The following is a 27,392-nucleotide window of genomic DNA, read 5'->3' as shown; positions in this document are numbered from 1 at the left end:
ACAGAATTATTCACCTCCTCTTTGAATACTACTCATTCCTAAATAAAAGCAACCCAGTCATCAGACTGAAAGATAAAAAGCCATCACAGCTGACATCTGGGTGCAGACTGCAGATGCTCATGCATTAGTGCATTAACACAAGATATTTATCTGGGCTGAAAGCAAATAGTATCTTTCATCTCTCAACAAAGTATTTTAATCACAGAAGGTCACAGAGAGAGAGAAGAAGGGGAATACATCATCCCATTTATTAATGCAAGAGCATGAAAAATTATGTGCAATAGAAGATTATATTATGAGACAGTCATAAGAGGGACAATTTATAGTTAAAGGTCAAAAGAAACAGAAAACTAACCCACAGAGCAGTTCTTGGCCTTCTGTGTCTCATTCTTTTTCCATGTCATTGTTTAAAGACAGAATTCTGGGCATCCTTCACAAAGGGCAGCTCCTGTTCCCACAGCAACAAAATTCAACAACATTATCGGTATTTTCCATCTTAACATGCAATTTTCCCTGTGCCCAGGACAGAGGGCTCTGTCTGTAATTGACAAGGGGATCCAAGCATATGGGTAGGCAAGAATACTCTAAGTGTTGGATCAAACAGAGCTACAAATTAAAGGATCAGCTTTACAGAGATCCAGGATATGGTGGTAACATCCTAACACCACGCTGGGCAGACAGGCAGAGCCCATGAGGCTCCTTCTCATGTTGGTACCTAAGCCCAGGCTGCTCAGGCAGCTGAGAACTGCCTTACATCAGGACAGAGCATTGAAAACAATGGATTAAAAGGTGTAAATCAAATGGAAGTGATAGTGGTCAGTTCTGCCCTTGCAGTTCTGTTTCCAATCCATTCATTTATAGCATGAAAAGTGATGAATACCTGTCTTGGGATAGTTCTCTAGTCCAAGATGCTCCCTCCTCCACTAAGCTGGGAATGTGTTATAACATGACACATCCCCAGCACAGAACTGTGACCAAGAGGATTAAGCTGTCCTCAGAGTGGTTATAATAAAACTGATTTAAACAGAGAGAGCTGTAAATGCCACTTTTGCTCCCTAAAGAACAGATTCAAAAAAACCCAAAAGCACAGAGAGGAAAAGCCTGATTTCAAGCACTAGTTACAAACCACAGAAATTGAGAGATCATGCCCGGTGTTTCAAAAAGTGGAATTGTCAATGAAAAACTGTCAAAGTCCATTTGCTTTGTGTCTCTGCCCTAAAAAGGACCAGCTTGCATGACACACATCCTCACCAGCTGGGGCCTCCCCCACAGCAGGCACAGAACAAGGGTTCCTTCAGTCCTCTCACATCCAGCTCTGCTTCTGTTCCAGCACCATGCTGTGTGTCCTGGCAGGACCTGTGCAGATAGGATTTGCTTGCTCCCCACTCATCCTGTGCCCCTAAAGAGTTAGTCCAGAAAGCCCACCCCAATGCAGCCATGGATGCACAGCACTAACCCATCAGTCAGTCCAGCAACTGACCAAAATTCAGCTGCTGGTCTAACATCTCTATTGTTCTGAAGGGATTTTTTCCTGGGGGTTTCATACTAAATGAGTCACTTTTCCTTTTAACCTCCCAATTCCAACTGCATGGATGTATATCTGTCATCCCAGCCACAGCTGGGGTAATGCAGAGGTCAAAGGGACAAATAGCAGAGAGGCTTTATGAACTTTCTCCCCCACAAAAAAATCCCATTTGTAGCCAGGAAATAAAAATCACACAAAATCCATCCAATTGCTTGCTTGCATCATTGCTACTATAAAAAAATATTTAAAATGTATATAAAATACCCATTGTCTTTCTTTTCCTTTTTTTTTTCACCTTCTTTCTTAAAGTCTGTGGAATAGGATTCCCTATTTTCCATGTTCTCCTGACATGGTGCCAAGCAGCAGAGAGCAGCTGAGGCCATATTTTGTCAAACAACCCAAAAGCCAACATACTTGGCAATGAATATGCACAAGATGCTTCTGATACAATGAGCGGGTTTCATTCCAGACCAGTCTGTTTTCATTGCTCTTAGAGTTTTCATGGCAATGGGCTGGCAGGGTGATTATTTTTATTCACAACCAAGTTAGCAATTTGGTTCTTGCTAACACTATTATTACACTAAATTATCAGGAGAGCTTGAAGTCCCTGCTCACATCTGCTGTCCACTTCAGAGAGCAGAAATAAGGTCCCAGTGCTCCTAAGATATTGTCTGGAGGTGGAGTCAAGTGCATTTCTGCCTCTCTAAGTGTTCCTGACTTTATTAAGGAGCAGTTTGGAAAACAAAGCAGGGAGCTGGGACCCAGGGACAGCTGCTGGGAATTACCAGGGTGCAGAGCAGAAGCAGGGAAAGCCTTGCTCTGCTCCTGCAGAGGATGGAAATGAGAACATAGGTGTAGGTCCTTTCAACATAAAGACATGGATCTGTTAGAGGAGGTCCACAGGAGGTCACAAAGATGCTCCAAGGGCTGGAGTCCCTCTACTCTCAGGACAGGCTGGGAGAGCAGGGGTTGTTCGACCTGGAGAAAAGCAGGCTCCAGGGAGACCTTAGAGCCCCTTTCAGTGCCTAAAGGGATTCAGGAAAGCTGGAGAGGGGCTTTGGACAAAGGCCTGGAGTGACAGAACAAGGGGGAGCAGCTTCAAACTGATGGAGGTTGGCTTTAGATTGGATATTAGGAAGAAATTCCTTCTTGTGAGGGTGTTGAAGCACTGGCACAGGTCACCCAGAGAAGCTGTGGCTGTCCCATCCCTGTGGAAGTGGGGAGGCCAGGTTGAACTGGGCTTGGAGCAACCTGGAGTAGTGGAAGGTGTCCCTGCCCATGGCAGGGGGCTTGGATTGAGGTGATCTCTAAGGTCTCTTCCAACTCAAATCATTCCTTGGCTTTCTCAGGAGGAAGCCACGTGTCCCACAGGGAGAGGAAGAAGGAGGCAGGGCAAAGGGCTGTGACCTGCCTCAGCCCCTGCACAACCATCCTGCACTGGGCACAACACAGAGCAGCCTGACTGTGTGGAGTCTTTGCACAAGGGGATGTTTGCAGCAGAGCCAGAAAACTCCCTTTGACAAGGATGCTGACTCTAGAGAGGAGTGGTGACAAGTGAGGACGTGTTCCCTGCTCTTTATGGCAAGCAGCTGGGGCCCCCTGCACCTCTGCCCTCCTCAATCTGTCCTGTCCCCACTGGTGTACCCACTGGGCTCCTTTCAGGAGCCTGCTTGTTTCCCATGCAGATGGACACTCTCCTTGATTGGGGCTCTTGTCTGGGCCTGTCCCCTCTGTCATGTCTGGGTTCCTGGGTGAAATGGAATCCAGACTCCTGTGATGTCTGTGCCAGTAAAAATCCACATGTCAGAACCACCTCTGATTCCTCAGAGAAATAATTAGCAGCAAGTCACTGCGTGGGGCCAGCAGTGAGCTGAGACAAATTGGCAAAGCTTCATTAACTGAGGGACTCTCCAGACTAAAGCAAGCAAAGAGGCTGAGTGAGCTGCTCACAGGAGCTGTGGGAGTGACTAACTCCACGGGCACTTTCCAGCCACAGGGAAGGGCAGTGAAGGAGCTGCTCCCTGCACTGCTCCTCAGGGTTCAGCAGCCAAGGTCAGCACTGCTGGCTCCAGCCTCTCAGTGTTGTTCTTCCAAGCCAGGACTCACAGCTGCCACCACCGTGAAGGTGGTGACAGGAATTTGGGGGTTCTGGCTAAAATGCCTCCATGCATTTCACGCTGGGGCACAGCAATTCAAACAGCTGGAAGGGGAGGAGAGGGCAGCAGCTGAAAATAAACAGTGTTTAGCCAGGGTGAGCACAGCCCAGTACAACCAAGTGATGTAAACACAAAGCCTATCTTCAGCATTTAATTGGCAGGATTCCTAATAAACAACTCTGATGGCAACCTGAACTTGTCCTCTGCTGTAAAAACAGCCTCTGATACCCAAAATGCTGCAGTCTGAGACTTATCACGTCCTTCTTTTTGGCTCCTGTCACACAGAAAAAGGCAAACATTTTGCTGGTTAGGCTCAATGAATTAATAAATAAAGAGCAAATCTTACAATCCTCTAAGTCTATTTCAAAAGTAAAAAAAAAAATATATCCAAGTGGAAGATGCATTCATTTAAATGAAACATTTACATTAATTTATTAGAAACTCAGATTCTGTAGGACATTGCTGTTGTCCTGAATTTAATTCCAGCTGCAGATTTAGTAGTCAAACACAAATTCATCAAGATTGGTTGGATTCAACTCAAGATACACACAATACACTGAGAAATATGTAAGACGTTTCTTAACAGGATCAGATTATTTTTTCTGGTCAGGTTGTTATTAATAGTAGCACTATACCAACAGTGTAGACCAGCCTACATACATTTGTGAGCACCTGGTCCAAGAGCAAAAAAGCAATAAGCCTCAAGCTAAAGAATAATAAAAAAAACCCTAATATTTTTTCCTTGGCAATCACAGCAAGTGGAATATATGATTCTTTCCACATTAAAAAAAAAAAAAAAAAAAAGGTTTCCTCAGGGTTATCCTGAAGTGAACTCCATTTAGGGCCCCAGCACAGCCTCAGCAAGTTAAAAGCCATCTTTCCACTAACTTCGGTGGGAACCAAGGATTTGTGAATAAAATGTTGGCAGATCTTTAACAACACAGGAATTCTGTACTGGGTCCTTTAGGGAGTAATCCCTTCATTTAATGCAGCAAAATATAGGATTGTGTGTTAGCTATTGTCCGTGAAGAGAAGCAGGTGCTCCTAACGTGACTTCCAGACACTGGAGGAAATGGAGACCCTGCACAGCCTGTAAGTTCTTCAAGCAGACTCTGTGGGGAAAACATCCACAACAGCATGTTTAATTCTCTGTGTGCTTTGGAAATACCCAGCTGGAAGATCAGGCAGCACTGAGAGGAGCTGCCAACCTCTCCAAGCACATTCCCTCTGGGCTGAGTCCTGCTGCTCCTCCCAAAGGCTCTGCTAGTGACAGATGCAGGGAGGAGGAAGGATAGGTTTCTATGAATTCACAGGACTGCAATTGGAAAGACATGGACCATGCTTTTGTCCCCAAAGGCCTCTGTCAGGTCACTTCATTTCTACATGTCTCAGCTTTGCAACCTGGAAAACAGTTCTTCCTTCTCTCCACCTCACAAGTTTTCCAGTCTCCATCTGTTGGCCCTGGAGTCACCAGGGAGGAGGACATACCAGTTCCGGCCTGGGGCCAGGTTTGTCATCTGTTCTGGCTTAAATTACTTCCAGCAGGGCAGGAAGAAAAGCCAGGACTGCAGCTGGCTCAAAGGGACACACCAGGGACAACAGAGCTGTCCCAGTGACAAAACACTCCACCATCAGCCCCACAGGAGCCCCACAGCTCCCCCCATCATTCACAATCATTGAATGATAGAATGGTTTGAGATAGAAGAGACATTTAAGATCATGTAGTTCTAATTCTCTGCCATGGGCAGGTTGCTCTAAACACCACCCAGCTGGCCTTAAACATTTCCAGCAATGGAGAAGCCACAGCTTCTCTGGGCAACCTGTGCCAGTGCTTCACCACTATCACAGGGAAGAATTTCTTCTTAATGTCAAATCTAAAATTCTCCTCTCTTCATTTTAAACAACTTCCTCTTGTCCTATCACTATCTGCCTCTGTAAAATGTCATTCTCCCTCTTTTTAATGGACATCCTTTAACTACTGTAAGGCTGCAATGAGTTTCCCTAGACCCTCTTCTTCTCCAAGCTGAACAACCCTGACTCTCTCAGCCATAGAAAGAGGAACTATTGCCACAAAAAAATCTTACACTAAAAGCTCCATTCCAGAATATCCTACTCACACCCACCATATGATTTTATTCACCATATGATTTATTATTTATTATGATCACGGTTTATGATATAGTTGTGTTTTGCTTCTGGATGAGACAAAGCACTATTCTCAACAAGCACATGAATTTGCACTCACCCAGAAATGTTACAGACATTTACACATCCAGCTGTACTGTGGGATAGAGCATGGGGCATATCTGGCTGAAAAAGGCCCATGGAAATTAGGAGTAAACATGTGCTGTGGCATTGTTTAATGTGACACATTCCTGACAGAACTGGGGCTTGGTGCCTGTATGGGACACACCATTACACCATGCCAGGCAGTGTGTGCTGTGCCTGCACGGGGTGGACACTGCATGAACACACCAGCATCACCCAGCTACTAATGCCCTGCAGCGAGATAAGCCAGGGCTGGGGGTCCAGGGAGACAGGAATGTGGAGTGGGGCTGGCCTCTGTGATAATATCTGCTCAGTGGTGGTCTTATGGGGGAATTTATTTCCAGTCAATGCAAAACAAATGGGGTGGTTTTATGTGTCACGTAATGCTGGGCTACAAAAAGCAAAACAAGGGCAGGAACTTCATTATGCTGAGAAACATCCCTGTTTCATTAGAAACCAAATACACTTTGTCTTCAGTGACTATAAAGCAAATGCCTGGGAAATATTGCAAGCAATCCATTACTGTTCCTGGCTGCTCCAGAAGCCACACTGACGGGAATGCTCACGTGGCTTGGACTGGAGCCAGTACAAAGTCTTTAGGGGCCCCTCAGAGCATTCAGCAAAGTAAACCCCATTTAGGCCCAGCCTCACTCAGAAACTTCATTCTCAGGCATATCCAATGGGCCAGAAAGGTTTTTTCTACACCCCAAAATTACTTGGGGGCATCTTTGCAGGATGTATCACCTGGAACTCGTGATATTGTCTGTGGACATCTACCTAAAATGTCCTGTGGCTTTTAGTGAGTGGGTCAGCAGAGAAGGGACTGTGTGTCCAACAAGGAAAACCCAAGTTTTATGCAAAGCATCATAGAAGTGTCCCCAAGCATGACAGGGCACAGCAGCCATTTGTTAAAAGTCCTAAGGTTGATGCTGGCTCACAGCACATCAGGAACTGACCCTCTATGTTTTATACATCAATAGAAAACCTTTTTTTAATTTTTAAAAGAGTGCTTAACATCTATAATTAGAAGCTGCAAGCTTTTCATGCTGGGGAGATTTAAAAAACCATTGGGCTGACTATTCTAGGCACTCAACTTCACACTTTCATTCTCCTGTGGTGATGGTTGCCAGCAGCCAAAGGTTGAGGCACCTGCATTTCCTACTGACACACACCCAGGAATGCAAAGGAAGTGCCTGGGAAGGGCGATGGAAGAGAATGAGATTTCTTTATAAACTAACATGCCTCAAATGAATGCCCAAAGGAAATTACTTTAATTTCTTGCATAGAATGCTTTAGGTGAATGTGATTTGGTTGCCTATGAGAGGAAAAAACATAAGACAGAAAAAACCTTCCTAACAACACTTTATAGTGGAGTTACACAGTGCTGGGAGAAGGAGAGATTTCTAGCTACAAAGAATCACAGAGTCATGGAATGGTTTGGGTGGGAAGGAACATTAATGATCATCTCAATCCAACACCCTGCCATAAGCAGGGGCATCTTCCACTAAACCAGGTTGCTCCAAGCCCCATCCAGCACTAGAACATGAAAATACATGGGGCAAATTGTTAGCTAGCACAAATTAGCAGAGATGAATACACTGGACACAACTACACAGGCTGACACCAGCCAGGGATCCAGCCTTGCCAATCAGCCGCCCATGAGGAGGATTACAGAAAAAAGGCTCTGAAAACACGAACAATAAATTTGCCACCTGGGTATAATTTGTGGAATTTGGTATTTGTTTAGGTCATCACATATTTCCTCTCAAATGAAGCGGCCATAAAGTAGCTTCATATTTTGTCTAACATCAAACAACTCCATAAATAGAGATACATTAGCAGGAGTTCTGTTCAAACCAGAATTAGGCTTTGTGGTTTGTTTGGGTTCTGTGTCCTGCCTTCTCCTCCACTTGGAGAGGAGTGGAGGAGTGATTGATTCAGCAGCCAAAAGTCTTTTCTTGACATCAAGCCGAGGCTCAGACATGATGGGGTGTTCAATTTTATCTCTTTTTGTCCTTTTACAGTGGGCAACCAAATCTGATGAGCTAACAGGAACCTTACATCATTACAGAGGAGAAAACTTTCCATGGGGCTAGGCTAAAAATACCACATTTGGTTGTCCAAAAGGAAAGACAAAGTGTGCTTCCCTCAGCATGTTGTAACTGTTGAGTTGGACACCAGCTGTAAGGGCCTCTTACTCATTAATTCTGTCTTCATAGTTACAAAAATACAAAAAAGACCTAAAAAGCTGCACCACTCATTCAGTGAAGAATATTTTCCTGACAGCACTGTCCAATTTTTTTTTGCCAAGTCCAGCGAAGGGACTTCCCCTATTTCCACTGTCAAATCCCTCACAGGAGCAGAAACTCTTGGGGATTTTCTCCTGTGGTATCTATTGTTGTCAGCTGGACTCATCCTTGCCCGACACCACAGACCAGGGGGGCAGTGGGAGTGGTGGGATGGAGGCTCTGTGCTGCCTGGGGACTCTGTGCTGCCAGCAAAGCATTTCCAAGTGACTCATCAGCAGTTGAGCTCAGCGGCTGCAGATGCAAACAAAGCTCTCTGCTGTTAGCTCAGCTATGTGCTTGCTCCATCCCAGCTTCAGTTTACAAACCACCAAGATGCTCGAGCTTTCTGTAGCATTTCAAGAGCACTATTCATCTCTCCCTCATGGAATCATGGAATGTTTTGGGTTGGAAGGCACCTTTAAAGCTTATCTAGTCCAACCCCCTGCCATGTGCAGGGACACTTTCTACCAGACCACTTTACTCCAAGCCCCATCCCACCTGGCCTGGAACACTTTCAGGGATCAGGCATCCACAGCTTCCTTGGGCAACCTGTGTCAGGGTCTCAGCACCCTCCTGGGGAAGAATTCCTGCCTAATATCTAATCTAAACTGGCCTTGTTTTGGGATGATTCGTGTGGCTGCAGTATGGCTGGCCTGTGGCTTCTGGGGAGCCAGGAGGGTGAGGGGCTGGAGCCACGCTGGGCTGCCTCCAGCACTAACTCAGCAATTTCACTTCCTCTGCAAAGTGTGCTCTGAAGGATATTCCTTCTGTCCTCAATTATTTTTTCAGTCTCCTTTAGAAGAACAATAGTACACCTATTTGAAAAATTTTACCAAAGCACAACTTGGAATAATACCTGGGGACCCATAAACTAAAAATCTTCCTTGAACACATGTTTAAACTATTCATGCTTCTCCTGAGACATTCTGAACAGGCACAACTGACTCCACATCCATGAAAACAGAAAAGTAAATGTCCACCTGTGCCAAGTATTTGGATTCTCTCTCCCTAGGCAGTGACACTGATGGTTTTAAAAGTAGTGCTGAAATTAAGATACTGAAGAAAGCAGTGAAAGGTTTTGGGGTGAACTAAACAAAACAATGGATCTTGGGCCAGGTGAGATTTTCCTGGGAACAGGCAAGCTGGGGCCATGGCACAGGGCTGCACAGCAGGGCACCCTCCAGCTAAGCTCAGCAGAACCATCCACAGATTGATGTTGGGGTTGCTGATAATAAATAAAGAGTTTTAGAGCACTGTGAAGATTTAAAGCCAACTTTAAAAAAAACAACAAACAAACAAAAAAAAAAACCAACCCATATTAAATCTTTAAATTAGAGTCATGGAAGAATTTAAAAAGCTGAGTGATTCACCTTTCTTGCTAATTTTACGAGCATCTGAATTGCTAGGTTCTGTTTGATCTTGTGACACCTCACCTTGCATGCCTAAACACTCATAAAATATCCTATTCTTTGGCAACCAAGTGTTATTTCTGTGGTATCTTTAACAGATGAAATACCTTTGGTGGAACATCATTAGCTCTTTGTGCTAACTGGTTGTATATCCAGTTGGACCTCAGGACAATTGATAGGACAGAAGAGGACCCTCAGTCCCTAGTGGATTTTTCAGACACATCCATCATTTGCTTAAACCACAGTAGAGTGAACTAGGAGACTTGGTACAATTTCTAGCATGACTGTTTGTCTTGGAACTCGTTATTTAACCATTTGATGCCACAGTCTCATTTATTTGTTAAACATAATTTATTGTATGTGTGAGGACAAATTTGGAGCTAATGTTTGCAGAAGGCTCTTAAATGCCTTGGTTAGAGAAGCAGATGGGTACTATTTTCTTAATAATAAATTAAAGTACAGACCTATATTCATTACCACAGTGTAATATTGTGCTTGAAGCAGACAAACAGTTCAATGTTAATAACATTTGCTTTTCATGCTCCTTGGATTTTAAGTGATTTTTATTATTTTGTCAGACATAAGGCATTTTATTCCATAGTCAGGTCATACCCTATAGTAGAGGAATTGTATTTGAATATCTGTATAGAGGCTTTGCCCCAGAGGTCCTGGTTGTCCTTGATGGGCTGCAGCTGTGACCAATGAAGGTAACTGGGATAAAAGGGGGCAGGATAGCCAGTCAGGGAGAGCTTTGGAGCAACCCTGATCTGAGAGAGAACAGCGTGCAGAAGAAGGAGTCTGTGAAGACTGGCAGCCATAACAACACACCAAGGAGGTATGGACTTTAGAAGTCTGAGAATATCATTATGGGACTCTAGAGAAATAATAGAACAACAACAATACCCTTTCCTAAGAAAAGCAGAAAAAGGCTGAAGAGCATACAGGGCAGCATGTGTTAAAAAAGAAACAGTGAGACCTGACCCTTTTTTAGGTGGAATCCCTGGTGATCCCAATGCCCACTGGACACTTGGGATAATGGCCAAAGTGCTCATTGAATCAACCTTCCCCCCATCACTGGTGGGATCTTTTCTACTGACATCACTGAATCTTGGATCAAAGTTTGCAGTGCTGCTAGATAAGGTTTTGTGCAGTATCACCAAACAGCCTTGCAGGTTCTTAAATGTCATCCAGGCTCTTTAAGCTCCAAGGGCAAATCCTCCTCCAAATCCTGTGACACAGCTCTCTCAGCCTAAGCTGCCCAGGTGGAGCCCAAGGCAGAGCTTAGGCCTGGCTGAGGCAGCTTCTGAGGAACCCATTTTGTTCCCTCCACTTCCTTGCACTCAAGTGAATGTCAGACCTATTTCTCTGAGTAATGACAAATCCTTCAAAGTACTTTAAAGATTTATTTCAGGCTCAGCTTTTCCACAACCCAGTAACTGGATACTTGGGACGAGGGGGAAAAGAAAATTAAATTAGCATTTGTGCAGCATCAGTTTCTTCAAGGAACATGCACCAAAAGATATCCTGGGGCAACATTCTGGAGAGAGCAGAGGAGCATCTTCAGCAGCAGGATCCTGCAGCTGATTAGCCACAAAACTAATGTGCTGAGAGCCTAATAATAGCAGAGGAAGGATGTGCTTGAACTTTTCTGAACAGGGATGTTGATGCATGCTGTCCTCTGCCTGCAGCCACCAGCCTCCCAGTCTCAGCCTAGACTGGGTCCTTTTAACCATCATTTCAGTCCCCACTATGAATGCCCTGTGACAAAACCTGCCAAATCTAATCTTGCTTGACTGAACCCAGCTGAACAGGTACAGGAGGGGTGCTGAGGAACCTGGGCAGTCCCTTCATTGCCTGCACAGCTCCAGCTGCAAAGGGAGAGCATCTACACCCTGAAACAGCAAACATGGGGGAAATCCAGACAGCTCAGACCTGGGGAAACAGGTATGGAGCTGTGGGCGGGTGGCTGGAGGGCCTGACAGATGAAAGGAGCAGTGATGGATGGTGTTGTAGCAACAGTCACTGCAAAGGCAGAAAAGGAAACAAAAGAAACAGGATATGGCTGTTTAAGGAGGCTGATATGTTACATTCCTGCAAGCATTTATGAATTCCTACTTATGTGCTAGAACACTAGAACGTAAATATTGGCAATTACTTTTAATTTATTTTTGCCTATTCAATAAAGTCACAGCCTGTGTTCAGGCTTTGGAATTTGTGCTGTTATATTTGTGAAATCTGGGTGCACAAGTGCAAACTTCAGGAATATTAAGAAAGAACTAAGACAAGACATAGTAATTCAGAAGACCAACTTTGAATTGTCATAGAAATATTTAAGATTCTATTGGCATGATATTTGCCTGCTTTTGGTCTCAGCTGGTGCCCAGGAGATTCTCTCCCAGAAATGGCAGGATTTGGGCACCAAAGCATCTTAATTCTGGCCTGCAAGCCCTAGTATTGAGATGAAGGCTTAGTCTATTTGTTTCTTTACAGTAACCAAAAAAATAAGGAGTAAGCTAAAGCCTATGACATCAGGAAGGAGTTTCTTCATTTTGTATTATTCAGTTTCTTCATTTCTTGCTCATGGATGATGAATGCTTAATCTTCTGTCCAGTGTGAGCACCTTACAGCATTTCACCTCAAAGTTCAAGCATTTTTTCAAAAGATTCTTGGAAATCCTCCTCTGATGAACCGATGAATTCAGGAAATTGGGAGAGTTCAAACTGTTAAACACACCTCTCTCCTCCAGGATAAACACCCCCAGTTATGCACTGCATTTTCCATGTCCTTCTAGGGGATGTTCCCTTCCCTAGGATGTGACACAAATGTGCATTAGTGAGTAGAACCTCGGTGTCAGGAGATGCCTTGGGCCTCTACAGACAGTTCTGCAAAAGTGCTGGAAGTGATGAAGCACAGCCTGAGTGGAGGGAGAAAGCATCTGCTCCAGGAGCTGAGCTGTGTCCTGTCCTCACACCCTGAGCTATTCTATGGCATTGCTTTGCCCCTACCATGCAGTTTACACTTTGCAGAGCACAGCCTCTTACACTGATGAGAACTGATCCCCCTGGATCCTCCCCAGGGAGTGTATGAACACCCTCAGCACAGCAGGAATGCTTTACCTGGGGTGAGACAGCAGTGATGGACTGGGCTAAATGAATTCCAGCAGAACATACTGGGATATCACAAAACTTGTTCCCTCTTTCTTAGCACACTGTTTGTCCCTCTGTCCCTATCGCTTTAAGGCTGAAATGAATGGGGAAACTCCTGTGAAAACCATCTACAGGAACCTTTGTGATCACTGAATCTTAATGCTGGCATCTGTGGAACTCAGCCTTTCAAAAAGAGTTAGTTTGCTGTACTTATCTCTGAAGGATAAAAGGCAAACTCTCCTTGACCTGCATAAATTGGGAACATTCAGCTTAATTCTCTCCAGTTGTCTGCATTCTGGAGCTGTACAACAGCCAAAAGAGGATGCATCACTGTAAACAGAGTCAAGAAAGAGGGTGATAAATGCTGAGATCCCCAGGAAAGGCTGGGGAGCTCTTCTGCTGGATAGGTACAGTCACTTGGATTCTACTGTGTGAAAGAAAAATGTGCCAAAATTGTTTGCAGAATATAGCAACAGCTGACATCTGTCATGATTTCACAAGAGAAAAACCAACAAAATCTCAGTGTTTAGCTGCTCAGTGAAGTGACTCACATTAGACCAGAGGTTTTGACTTTGTTCTTCCAGGCACCGTTTCTGATGGGAAATCAATCAGTTTAATCCCATAATTATCCTTGCAGAAACAGCAAATTGCTTGTAATCTCATCTTCTGCTTGCAATATTATGCCAATATTTCTTTTGATTTTCTCAACTGCCATTCCCTGGTCACGGTGTCATGGCTGTGAAAAGGTTCCAGCTCTGGCAGGGTGAGAGCCAGGGTTAATCCTGCCCTTGCTGTCAGCAGCAGCTGAACCCGCCAGGAGGAGGTCATGGCCCTTCCAAGCAAACAGACCAGCTCCTTCCATCTGCTCCCTGTATTCTGGGCTTGCAGCTATGCAGGTGAGGTGAAAAAGAGCCAAGGATCTGCTCTGGTGTGGCAGGGCAGCAGGACAGTCCCCTGCCTGCTCTGTGCTGCCTGGCTTGTCACAGCATTAATCTCAGTCTGGGGATTAAGGTGAGAAAGGTCAGGTGTGACCTAACAGGCACTTGCTCATCTGTTTGCTCTGACTTCTGAGCTGGAAAGTGAGACTGAGAATAGGGTGAGCATGAAACCAATTCATTTTCCAGCAAAATTGGTAAGAAGGGAATATATATATATATATTTTTAGAAGTGGTTTGTTTGTAACATTTTGAACATGTTGTAACCTCCCTTTGAGCCCTGATGTCAGCCTTGTCCTTGTCCACAGCATTCTGCAGAGCTGCTATTATCAAGGACAGGCTGCTGTTGAGCTCTGATGTGAGCTGGCCACGCTGTGTCATTGCTTCCTGGTGTTCCCCTTGGGAAATCCATCACAGGCTCTTATCTTGTGTTTAGTCTGCAGGATTTGGGAGGTAGGGACTTGTCCTTGCTGCTTAAGGTGTCACAGAACCCCAGCACGTGAAGTTCTGGTAGATGACTGGTAACCTGATGAGCAAGACTTAGAATAACTTAGAATATTGTCTCATGAATATTTGCCAGAATAGAAGAATAAACTGCATTTTGTGTCAGACCCTGCTGCATTTTACTCTCTGAATGTAAACCAAAGGATTTGCCTTTGTCCCTTTTGTGCCTCTGCTCCTGCTGCATAGTGTTGCAAATCAAAGCTTAATCTGGCCATGCACAGTGAAGCTTCTTAGTTTTTATAGACTCATAGAATGTTTTGGGTTGGAAAAGTCCTTAAAGATCATCTTGATCCAACACCCTGCCATGGGAAGGGACACCTTCCACTAGACCAGGCTGCTTCAATCCCTTAAATCTCCAAAGCCTTGGGAGGCAGCTGGCTTCTTCACCTGAACATGATTACAGGGAAGAAACTCAATTGGAGGAATGAGATTTCTTTCATTACCCTAATGGTTTCTATCACAGCTGGGTTTTTCTCTGTGGGATGCTTAGATCCCTGAGACAAACTTCTTAGAAATGATTTAGACAAACAAATGAATTAAACAGAATTCAGAATGACAGTTCCCAACACTTGGCCATCTGCCAAGGAACTTTCAAAAGCCAAAATAATAACTCAGATCTGAGAGATCCTGCAAAGCCTATAAATTAAGTAATCCTTTGGAAACCTGCAGCTAAAGCTGCCATAGGGTTGAGATTTGCTTGTACTTGATCCAAGTTAGAAGTTTCAAATTTAATTGTTCACAGGATGATGAGGCTTTGGGATTTTTTTTAAACTATTAAGTAAAGGAATAAACTGGAACCCTTGAGAATCTGTTGTATGTGAATCCTCTTGGGATAGGAAGGCACCAGAAAGAACTTATTCAGGCAATGGAAATGGAAATTAAGATGAAAAAATCAAGCATTACTGATTAATATAAGAAAGGAAAAGAGAGTGTACTCTGAGAAACACTGACTACTGGGAGGGCAAATTGCACAAATGCCATGAAACATTGCTTGGAGTTTTTTGTTCCCACGAGGATTTTGAATAAATATGATCAGCATCACTTTTAGAGACCTTTTCCAATCAAAAATATGAAGAGGAGTAACCAGCATTAAAAAATAAAAATAACCATTCACAACAAATGATTTCCAAACACAAACCACGTGCCTCTGACACAAAATTTTAACAGAAGTGTGGCTGTTGGTAAGGCCAACCCACAGGCTAATGGCTAGTTTGGTGCCTAAAGCTATTTTTAAATCATAGAACCACAGAATGGTTTGCATTGGAAGGGATCTTAAAACTCATTCCAGTCCCCTGCCATGGGCAGGGACACCTTCCATCAGACCAGGTTGCTGCAAGACCTTTCCCACCTGGCCCTGAATACTTCCAGGGATGGATAACTCACGACTAACTTCAGCCACTGAAATGGCCCTGAGCAGAAAGAGCCCTGATGGCAATTTGTACAAGCAAGAAAATCTCCTGACCTGGAGAAGAGCTATCAAGCCATAATGATGCTTTAAATCACCCTCATATGGACACATGTTCAAAAACAAACCATTGAAGGGTCATTATCTGAGAGTCCTGATAAACACAGACCTCTGCTAAACATTGGGAGGGTGGCAGATGGAAAACCTGAATGTTCATTGAAAATGGGACATAAAGATCTGTAGTTTACCCAGTCAGTCTGTGATAACAAAGGAAGGAAACTGAGAGTGTCACCGGCGGTGAAGTAGAGCCTGAATGGAATAGTCAAAAACAGAAACAAAGAGGTGATAAGTCTCTGGGGTGGAAAACTACTGGAGGAAACAAATATCAAGGAAAATATCGGGGAGAGGAAAGATAAAGTGAACAAAGTGATGAGATTGAATTCATGAACATGTTTGACCTCCCTTTGAATAATGTGTGCTCTTTGTTAGAGCTCGCTGTTGTGTTTCAGCACTCAGCAGAAGAATGAGCACATTGGCAATTCTGCATTTCAGGTGGATGTTGAGCTTGCTCCCACAGCAAGGTTCAGCTGCTGTTGGTCCTGTTAATTTCTCTTAATTAGTTCCGATTAGATTTTAGAAATTACCTAAAATAGAATTGAAAAATTCTCACTGAGCAACCTGTTCTAGAGGAATGTGGCCCTGTCAGTGGGGGTTGGAATAAGTTGATCTTTAAGGTCCTACCCAACCTAAGTCATTCTGTGATTCTATGATTCTATCAAAGACAAAACCAGAAATTTATGAGCCCACTTTAGGTGGTTGAAGTGAGAGCCGACTGGGTCCTTTGTAGATTGCAGAGTCATGTTTGCTTTGCTCAAAGAAAGCACATGAAAAGGTGTGTGAACAGCTGAGAGAACTCGGGGCACTGTGAACCATGGACCTCTTTAGCTAATGCTCTCATTCCCTGCATCCTGTGGAAAAACGTCTATGACAGAGGGGTGCAAAATTAGTTCCTGATACAGTTCTGAATCCTGAGAGCTGCTCTGTATGTGAACACTTTCAATCAGGAGCAATTCAAAGGCATATAATTTTCTTCATAGTAAAACTGCCTCTACTTCACACAGTGTAGTGTATTCTGGAATATAGTCTCATTTGGAATAAACACACCCACAAATTTATACCAATTTGGCTAATTTTGTTCTACTTGGGTTAAGTTTTAGATGAGGCATCAGTTCCATAAGGAGTGATCTGGGCTGAGCGTTCAAAAAGCCTTGAAGAGAAAGTGCCCCGGAGCCAGCAGTTTCCTGTCTGCTTTTGAAATGAATACTCTAATGGAGGGGATTTCTGTGTTTTGATCATCTTTTGCCTCTGCCAGCGAATTACTTGGAACCCCTGAAGCTTTGCTGCACAGCAGAGCTGCCCTCCACAGCAGGGTGCAGTTCAGAACCCACCCAGGGAATGGAGCTCCAGCGAGTGGCAGTGGGAAATGTTTGACTCCACAGAACTGCGGGTTTCGGTTTTTTCCTCTTTTTTTCCATAGCTCTGGTTTATTGTTGCTACTTTCCAGTAAACTTAGTGCCCTTCACAGCAAGAATTTTTTTCTTTTCCCTTGTAAGAGGAAGGAGATGCCATTGCTGACACGCTGCATTTGTGCACATTTTTAACTCTGTCCTTCAGAGAATCAGAGAATCTTCATCAGGACATTGAACAGCGAGAGCAGGAGAGGTGGGACACAACCAGTCCTCCAGCTCTCTGTGAGAGGAATTTTGCTGTTTGGCTGGGTGGATTTTCGAACACAAGCAAGAAACCTCAGCCCAGCCTACTCCCAGGCTTCTGCAAGCTGGGTGATATCATGCAGGAATAAGGAGGTATGATTCATCACCCAGACAAAGTCAGCCTGTGTAGCCTCTGTTGGTGAAGGCAGCTCTTGTGAGGAACAAAGAGCAGGGGAAAGCTCTGCTGGTATTGGCTGCAGCTGGACCTCCCCTCTGCAGGCACCTTTCTAGCAAAGCAAACCAAGTGTATTGTGTTTCAGGTTTTGACACAGCATGTAGACTGTACTTGTGCTGCTGTGTCCCAAAGCTGCAGGACAGCTCAGGAGCCTATTTGAAAGTCACAGCTGTGACCCCTGTCTCAGACCAAAGCCCAGAAAATGGGCACAGCACTGAGGCAGTCACACAAACCTTCTTGTGTCACGAGCAAAGAGCATTCACAGCAAATGGCACATAAATCAAACTTGCAGCAAGAAGGTGCTCAATGAAACTGGACTTTCTAAACAATGAATCCTTTGTTAGGCCCTTCTTTTTCAAGTGGGAAATTCTGGTCCAGCCCTTTCCAGGAAAAAACAGAAATTTTACAGATATTTGGAGATCTTTTCTCAGCTTCTAGGGGACATGCTTTGCAGCTCTGCTGACACCCACCCCACCTGCAACCCACCGCTCTGTGCCTGCAAACCATCCCATTCAACACTCACTGGCAGCATGGACGTCTCCATGGTGCTCCAAGAGTCACTGATCCAGCTGTGCCACCAGGAAACTGAGATCCTCTGCAGGTCCAGGTGCTGCTCCACAGACCACTGCAAGGCACAGTAATGTTGGGGTACAATGGCCATGAAGAGACTCTGAGGGTGGAGCACCTCTGCTGTGGGGACAGACAGAGACACTTGGGAGTGTTCAGCCTGGAGAAGAAAAGGCTCTGGGGACAACTGAGAGCCTCTTCCAGTGCCTAAAGGGGCTCCAAGAGAGCTGGAGAGGGACTTGGAGCATGGAGAGACAGAACAAGGGGCAAAGGCTTCAAACTGACAGAGGGCAGAGGTAGATTGGATATTAGGAAGAAATTCTTCCCTGTGAGGGTGACAAAGCCCTGGCACAGGCTGCCCAGAGAAGCTGTGGCTGCCCCATCCCTGGAAGTGTCCAAGGCCAGGTTGGATGGGGCTTGCAGCAACCCAGGATAGTGGAAGGTGTCCTTGCCCACAGCAGGGGTTTGGATTGAGATGACATTTCAGGTCCATCCCAAACAAAACCACTCTGTGATTATTTTCCTGGAAGTTTACCTTTTGCCCAAGTGACGACCATGAAAGATTCACAAACCGCTTTAAACCAAATCTGATTATTTCCTTGAACTTTTTTCTCATTCGGGAGACTTATTGTAATGAATAAAACAGTCACAACCAAACGTTTACTGACCTATTGCATCATTTTCCTTGCACTGCAGAGGATGGAACTGCTGTGAGGGGGGCTTTGACCAAAACCACACCAAACTACCAGCAAAGTACTGCAACTTGACCACTGTGAGTAGTCGCTCCGAACCCCACTTATAAGAGCATCCAGGGGAAAATCCGTGCTGAAGCTCCCCAAGGCCAGCCGGGCGGGGTCCATGCCTCCTCCCCGGCCCGCCTTGAGGGCGGGGTGTGCCGGGAGGCGGACTCGCTCCGGGCCGGCGCTCGGGCTCGCTCCGTGCCGGCGCTCGGAGTTGCCGCAGTCCGCGGGCAGGGAGCGCCCGCCGCCGCCGCTATGGCGCACTCGGTGGTCCTGCGTGGCCCTTCGCCGTGGGGTTTTCGTCTGGTGGGCGGTAAAGATTTCAGCGCCCCGCTGACCATCTCCAGGGTGAGCTCGGAGGGGGAGCGGGGCGGCCGCAGGTGATGGGGGCGGGCGGGTGGTACCCGGAGCCGGGCGGGCTCTGCTCGGGCCGGGCGGGTGGCAGCGCTTGGGCTCTTTGCAACTCGAAATTACTCTCTATGCACTCAGATGAGTGCTCCCCTCTGAGCTTTGCACTGTTTCAGCTGATTTCCCCAGTGTTACGGCGTTCTCCGTGCTTTAGTTTTTTGGATGTTAATTCATAAGGATCTGCTTTCAAAGTTTTTAGTGTTCGCAGGGTTTGGATTCGTGCCCTGGACTGAGTTCACAGGCTGTTGGGGTTTTTAAAGAAGGCATGAGTTAAGTCAGCAAGAAGTTTCTCCATGCAGGCTGCAGTGTTCTGGGGTCTATGTGGGCTGGTAATAATTACTGTGTAAGTGTACTCACACTTGTGTTTGACCTCACAAATATGTATTCTGGAAAATTCTTTGCTAAGACGCCCCAGATAGATTGAAGTAGGCTTTGTGTGTAGATTCGTGTGCAAACAAAGCATCCCCCGTGCAGGAAGGCTGGCGGCGCGGCGTGTGATGGATGAGGTGCTGGGTGCGAGCTGGGCACGCTCCTTGGGGCACTGAGTATCCCTGCCCTGCTCTGCCTGCCCGGCATGTCGGGCTCTGCAGCCCTGGGCAGCTGCTGCTGAATTTCTGGAACAAACGCTGAGTGCGTTTGAAAGGAGCTGTAACTTAGAAATACTGTTGTAATACGCACAAGCTGTTTGCCGTCTTTTCATTCATCTGCCAAAGCTGTGACAGAAAAGAGAAAACACGGATCCTGAGTTTCAGAGAAATAATTATGGAAGAGAGTGTGTTTTAAAGAGGTTTAGTTTGTCTTTGAGTTCAAACACGTCTATTGCACGGCTTTGTTTCTGTTTTTACTTTGGCCTGTCCCTTTCCCAGTGCTCCAGTGAGGGCTGTTTTGGAGGAGAAGCAGAAGGAGCTGGATGGAGGAGAGGGAAGGTGGGGTGTGCAGGTGGGGCTGGCTGTGCAGCACGGGGGAGCTGTATTCCAAACAGCTGCTGCAATGTGCTGTGAGAGGAGCACTCAGCTTTTGGGGTTCAGCCTGAGCCTCCTGACATGGAGAATTCTATTTCTCCTCTGGTAACATGGGATGTATCAAAAATCACTTCCCAGCAATTGTAGAAATGTTCTTGTTGTGGAAGTGAACATCTGAACTCGGTGGAGGGAGCCAGTTTTCCTGTTACTTTAAAAAAAAAAAAAAACAAACTGGTTTAATATTAAACAAGAAAAACCTAAGTCTGCTTCTGCCTAGATAGGTGGCTTGCCAAATTTCTTGTTTGATTAGGCAAACCTGGGAGGTGTGAGGAGGATGATTCTCCTCAGGCCAGTCTTGCTGTGGATCACCAGGAGTTGTAATGCAAGAAGCAGATGTAGGGTGTTATTCCATTTGGCAGCCTTTTAAATTGGATCCTTTTTAAATTCTGTTCCCCCTGAGGAGTGGGCTGATGCTCTGATGTGCTGTACTCTAACAGCTGCTCCCAGAGGGAGGGAAACAAATCACTAGGGTGTAAATCTAGATGTAGGGTGCTCTGCTTGGGCTCCAGTCTCTAAACACAAGAAAACACCTCACTTGCTTTGCAAACAGTACCTGAAAACGTTAAAGCTGGTGAATTATCTTCTGCTGCAGCTCCTGGCCATGAGGATGCAGGAAGGGGCTGCTGGAGGGCTCCCTGGGGAGCCTGGGCTTTGCTTGGTGGTGGCTCTGTGCAACCCTGCTACTGTGCAGAGCACTGATCATGGCTGTTGTGGTGCCATATTCCCTTTTATTCTGTAATTGCCAGGAAATCTGTTCTTTCTGGCTTTAAATCTTGGCAAGGGGGGTGGGGGCTTCCCGTCTCCAGGAATGAGAAGCCTCCATCCCCTTTGCCCAGCCTGGCTCACGGCAGGAGACTCTTGCTAATTGTGGAGGCTTTTGGCTGACTTCTGCTTCCCTTCAAAGTGCCTTTCTTCTTTAATTTCAGTTTTATTTGTTTTATACTAAAATGCCATTAAATTACAAACATCTTTGGAAAGGCAGAAACCCTGCTGGGAGGCAGGACCACACTCTCAGATTCCCACATCCAGCTGTGGGCCCAGGATGCCAACATGTGCTGGGCTGCCTGAGGGGTGTGGGACTGCTGTGTCCCACTGCTTGGCCCAAAGGGAGCTGAGGATCAACTTGTCACAAGGTGTTTGCATCCTACCTGGTTATGTTGGGAAATCAGGTTGCAGTTTGGGATTTCAGCATCCAAGGCCACCCACATTCACCTCTGGGTGCTGGAGGCTGGAAATAATGAAAGGAGCTGCCAGAGTGAGCTCAGGAGGAGGCACAGTGGTGCTGGGCAGGGGACAAAGCTGAAGGTGGTCTACAAAACTATTGTCAAGAGATAAATGACAATATATAGATTTGCTAGCATGGAACATGACAATGACCCTGTCCTGCTTTGGGATGGAACTTGCCTCCTTCACAATGGTTTACTTTGGCCTTTTAGCCCTTGTGAGGTGGCTGTGGCTGTGCAGGTGCTGATGGTATTCAGTCTGTCCCTTGCAGCTGTCTCTAATAGGCTCAGGACATTAAGCAATGGTCTTTTTTTCTTGAAAACAGCTCACTTCTCTCTGTGATTTGATAAGTCTTAAGTGACAAAGGGTAAGGATCTGATTGCTCTGCTGAGCAGCTGATGCTGAACTCTGCCCTGGAGAGGCCAGGGCTCCAGGTGGGCTGTTGTGTTCTTTGGTATTAAAGATAAATGCAAATCCAGAAGGGCATGCTTAGGGCATCTCTCTCATACAGTCACATGAAAAGTTAGGTGTGCTACAGATACCCTTTTATCCTCTTTCTTCCTGTATGTTCAGGAGGACCCATATTAGCATGGCTGGGCTGGTTTGGGGGCATGCAGCCCTGGAGGGTGATAGTGGTGTGCTGTCAGCACAGGGCTCAGTTTGTTTTTTAGCCACTGTTACAGTGAGCTAACAGCAGGTGTAGGACATCACATCATTAATAGTTACTCCTCCTAATGATATTTATGGGGGTAAGAAATGATCCAAAAGATCTACTTTGAGTTGACCTTAATGACTTGATAGAAAGTGGTTTTAAGATTTAATTAAATTTCTGGTAGCTGCTTTTCCTTGGCTGAGCAGGCCAATACTGGGTGCTGTGTTTGCCCTCTGTGGGAAAGGGGGTTCCCTGTGGCTCTTATTCCAGTGACAACATTCCCTTTGACCTGCAGCCATGGCTCAGGAACAGGAATGGAATAACTCACTTGGCTGCTCTCAGTGTTGTGCTTGTAACCACATCAGTGAGTGCTGTGGTTCTGTGTGGGATCACAGTTGATCTACCCCCTTGCCTGGGATTAAAAGATAATCAGTCATGAGCGTAACTGGAGGAGCTGAATGCATTTAATCATTTGAACTTGCTTGTCCTGCTCCTAGAGCAGCTGATGTCATCATCTGCCCAGTTCTGCCAGTGTTAATCCATGCACTTGCTCTTTTTGAAATCATAGATTAATTACTTGGCTAAACAGATAATTGACAAGTGGACCAATTCCAGTATTTTTAAAATGAGATTTTAATACAAGTTTTCCTTTATCTGCTGGCTTCAACATTAGTTTACCCGCTGGTCTCTAGAGGAGCAGCAAAAATGCAAGTTTCAGTTTTGGCTTGGAACTGTAACACAAGAAGGATGAGAAATAATTGGTCTGCAATCCATTATCCAGGTATTGTTTGAGTTAAGGTTGACTTTTAAACCTAAGCAGCTTTCACATTTGAGCAGAGATGTGTCCTGTTAAAGGTTAGGATACTCGAGAAAGAATTCTGCTGAGGAAGGAATTCCAGTAAAAGTGGTTTTGTTGACTCTGTCAGGGCAGCCAGCAAATGCCCAAGTCTGTGCTGTGATCCTGTGTGAATGCAGAGGGAACTCAGTGGCAGAATACCTGGGGAGGCCTGGGAGGTTTGTTCTTGTGTGGGTGGGATGGCTGAGCAGAAGGGGCTCCCCAGGGCTGGCAGTAACAGGTTTGGTTACTCCAGGAACTCTGCATGTGTTGCTGTAGAAGGCAAGGATCAGAGACAGCAGCAAAAGGAACAGGAATTTTGTCTCTGTTTGACACAAGTTAGGAGGATTTCAATTTCCATAATGTGGGGGTTTTTGTTTTGTATAGTTCTTATGTATTTGCTAGTTTATCAGCTGGAAATGATGCACTCTGTTCAGAGCTCCCAAATGGACTGAAGAAGCCCCTCTAAGTATGGCCCCCCCGATTTCTGCTGACTTTTGTTGGGTTTGCTGTCTGCGTTGAGCTGAGGGATGAAAGCCATCCCTCACTTGGTTGCACAGTAAAGTTGTTACAGTGTTTCAAGTGGGATGATTATTTCAAGTGGAAGGAAATACTTTTGCTAGTCAGTTTTTGTTTTTCTCATCATTCCTATAAACTCAGGGCCGAGAGGTTTGGGTGTTAGGGCGTGAAGCTGTGCTGGTACAGAACACTTAATCTGAGCTACAGATAAGAATTAACAGAAATATGTCACAAATATATTTGCTGCTGAAGTGTTTCTATGGCTGAGGCTTTGTTTAATAACTGAAAAAGGAGAGTAAATGCTTGTGCTGGTTCAGGAGACAGTAGTGGTGGAACATACTGGAATGAAAACCTAATACTAATTACTGTAATTAAGCACCCTGATAATCCTGAGTGGGAAAGCAGGTGGAAAGAATGATTCAAGTAGATCCATGTAGGCAAGGTCTGACCTTGGGGCAAGGTAACAAAATAAACCCAGCACACCCGTGAAAACGCCAGGCCTCTGCCAGGCTGGACAAAGCAGCATAGGGTCAGTGTCCCTGGGTATTTGGGATTTGTGGGTTTGGGGTTTTCTTCCTTCCCCCTTCTTTTTGTTTCAAATGGTGGTGATGTCAGCTTCCCTTAAAGATTGAAAGATTGCCTGCTGGGACAGGTATTCAAAATTATTTTGTAGAAGTGTGCCCTTAAATCCCACTTGATAAAGTGGGTTAAAGAGAATAGTTAGATAACAGGCTTACTCCTGTTGGTGCAAGAAGTATACAGGGGGAATTATGTGCAATTATTCTTTTTTTCCTAAACTTTTTTTGCTGTGTGACACAGCTGATGGTTATAATCCTGGTCCTCCTGAAATTGGGTAAGTCCTTTAATTTTTATACAAATATGTCATTATGAATTGTGTGGAATTAATGCAGACCAATGCAATTTATTTTCATTTTTGATAGCTTGAGGATGAAATACATGTCACAGGAAATCCTAGAAGGAGCAATATAGTATTTCTAACTGAATTTGTTTTCCAACTTCTTACAACATTCACAAAATGCCTTGACTTGTGGTTCTCAGATCCCCAAACACATTGTAAAAACGTTTTTATTTTTTAAGTCATCTGTAACCACAGGTTCTCAAGTGTGAAAGAAAACAGTAGCTCTCTCAAGATCTAGCAGTGTTGATAGAAAAGGTTAAAACAAACAGGTTCACAGAAAAATACTCTGCTTGATTTGTTATCAGTGCCAGATGTGTGCCAGAGCAAACCCTGTATCTCACTGAGCTTGTTCGTGTAGTGGGTTTGTACACAGCCCCTTACACCCCACTTGCCCCAGGCCCTGGTAGATAAGGCTGTGTTTGGTTTCTACTTCAGAATTTAAACAAAAACTTCAAGCAAACACAGGTTTCACTCTGTTATTTGAGCAACAGCAAAGATGTCAAGCCACAGTGTGGCTTTTGAGGAACTTTTCCAGCCAGGAGAAGCCCAAAACAAAACTTGCTTTCTCTCCACAGAGAACACAGCTGTATTTAAAAAAAAAAAAAAAAAAAAGTGCTGTTCAACAGGATTTCAGCCAATGAGTTTTCCAAACACCATCAAGATGCCTCACAGCCACACTCAATCCTTCTTGACAACCAGAGCAACTTGCATTCACACCCATTAAGCCTTAAGTAGTTTTACATATTGTGTGGATTGATAGCAAATTGTGTGGCAATGACATTTTACAGCCCATGCTTCAGAAAACAAAATATACCAGAATAAAGAAGATTATTTAAAGTTGTTATTCTTAATTATTAGATACGGGCAGTGCTCAGCTAAAAGAGAAAGCTGTTTTGAGCAGTTGACTCCAGGACTGGTCGATAACAACAGAGGAGATTGTCAGAGGGGAGGTTTGCAGGATGCTGACCCTGCTCTGAATGCTGTTGTTTACCATAAGCAGCAAAACCCTTCAGAAACCCTTAGCATATGCAAAGGTTCTGGTCCAAAAGACCAAACCCTGCAAAATACTGGACATTCACCATTAAAGCAGCTGTTTAGCAAAGGCACAAATCCCTGCACTCTGTGCTTAACACTTGAGTGTGCTGCAAGAATGAAACTTCAGGTATGTTCACCAACTGGATTAAACTTTCTATGAGGAAGTATGAGGAAGAATTTTTTCCTCTTTAGAGATCTCTCTGTGTACACTTTCCTTTGGATGGGAAGGAAAGTGTCAGGCTGCCTTCCTGGCCAAGAGGCAGATGATTTGGAAGGCAAACTCTAAGCAATTCCTCTGTCTTCTGCACAGTGCTTAATGCTTGCTCCTGAGAAGGGCTTGAGAAGCCCTGCTGCTTGTCGAGGGGTGTCTGAGGGGGAAAACCTCACTGGAGAGCTGGGTTCTAAATCCCTGAAGGAGATGAAGCTATTCTGGCCATAAACACTTTCTGTGATGCTGCTCAGGCTGGTCTGTGCAGAGGTGTGGTACCTGAGGGACTGGGGTGATGCTCCAAGCACACTCACACCAGGGGCTCACTGGTGTCCCCAGGGCAGCTCTCCCTCCCTGGCCTTTGCTCCCCAACAAGGCAAAGTAAACACAGAGCATATTTAAGTGTAGTAGCAGCTGTATTGCTGAGTGGGGCTGTTTTGTGCAGTAAAATCTTTAACTTGCCTTTGGAGGAGGGAGTGAGGGGCTCCTGGTGGCTGTGACCATGGGGAGTGCTCCCAGAGCTGTGTGCCCTTGGGCTGAGCAAGTGAGCTGTTGACAAGATACACCAGGTGATCCTGGTGGGTCCCTTCCTTGTTTTTCTCAATCCATGTTTTAAGGTCTGCACATGGGTTAGTGGCTGGTTGCTCTAGAACACAGGTCCAGTTTCACTGATTCTCAGCCTCCTCTTTGTACAGAGCCCTCATTCTTTGGGCTGGGTTAGGATCTACTCTATGGAACTGTTTCTAAATTTGGATTTGGATCCATTAGTACTTGGATTCTAAAGGATTTTTGACTGTCTTGCCTTTTATAATATTTGTACTCTGATTCTTTCCCTTCTATTGTTTTAAGCTTGTTTTCTTCAGTAGTTAAATGAATTCAGATTCCATGAACAGTGTTCTTCATGTACTGGGCTGTGAGCTTATCTAAATAATGTCTTGATACATCAGACTTTTATATAAGCAACTAGAAAAATGCAAATGAATTGGCAAGGAATTCAAGGCAGGATGCTTTGAAAAGCTGAAGAGAATCCTTGGAAAGAATGTTTAAAGGGTTTAGGGAATTTATTTTCATTAGTTAATCATTTGACTCTTGGTTCATCTTGTTTTAAAAGATGTAGCTATGTAAGATCATTCCCTACCCCATAGCATGGAACAGACAGGCTTTGTTTAAAAGCTGAGAATTTTGTCACACTGTCTTGAAAGTCCCTCAAAGACTTTAATTGTGTCCTTTTGATCACAGTTGCAAAACAGAAAATTCCCCCAGCCTTGCCTACAACAAACTACCACTGATTTAAGAGAAGAGTGGTGTGGTCTGTGTAGGCTTGTTTGAGATTGCACCTTTTAACCCATTAAATCCTGGCTTTGTTCACTGATGGGATGCATTAGAGTACACTTAATAAAAAGTGAAGATGTGGCAGAGATAAAGCTGCCTTCATTATGTAGGTGGGAATGGCCTGAATAGGCACCTTTTGTTGATTTGGATAAAAAATTTCTGTGAGAATAAAGACTAACCTGATCTTTCCCATGGCTGTGCTGAGGCCTTGCAGGCAGTGAGGAGCTGCATCCCTCATCCTTCAGTCTTAACACAGGTGACCTTAGATGCAGCTTTCTGGGGAAAAGAGTAGAAATAAAAAGGGATTAAGTTAATATTACAAATTAACCTTTTACTAAACTATTGATT

At 44.9% G+C, this 27,392-nt stretch overlaps 1 protein-coding gene across 1 annotated transcript in view; it reads left to right on the top strand.

Moving 5' to 3' along the window:
* The window catches only part of PDLIM4 (PDZ and LIM domain 4), a 246,788-nt gene that overhangs the window by 183,070 nt on the left and 36,326 nt on the right, over positions 1–27,392 (top strand). The window contains exon 2 of the mRNA XM_071443204.1: positions 19,132–19,238. Within this exon, the coding sequence (XP_071299305.1) occupies positions 19,146–19,238 (93 nt within the window). The 5' untranslated portion in view covers positions 19,132–19,145. The remainder of the gene's footprint in view (positions 1–19,131; positions 19,239–27,392) is intronic.

Source organism: Agelaius tricolor, unplaced genomic scaffold, assembly GCF_023055355.1.
Source record: "Agelaius tricolor isolate 1412-34295 unplaced genomic scaffold, bAgeTri1.0.p SCAF_18, whole genome shotgun sequence".
Lineage (NCBI taxonomy): Eukaryota > Metazoa > Chordata > Aves > Passeriformes > Icteridae > Agelaius > Agelaius tricolor.
Note: the sequence above shows the minus strand (reverse complement) of the source record. Positions and strands in the feature narration are given on the sequence as shown.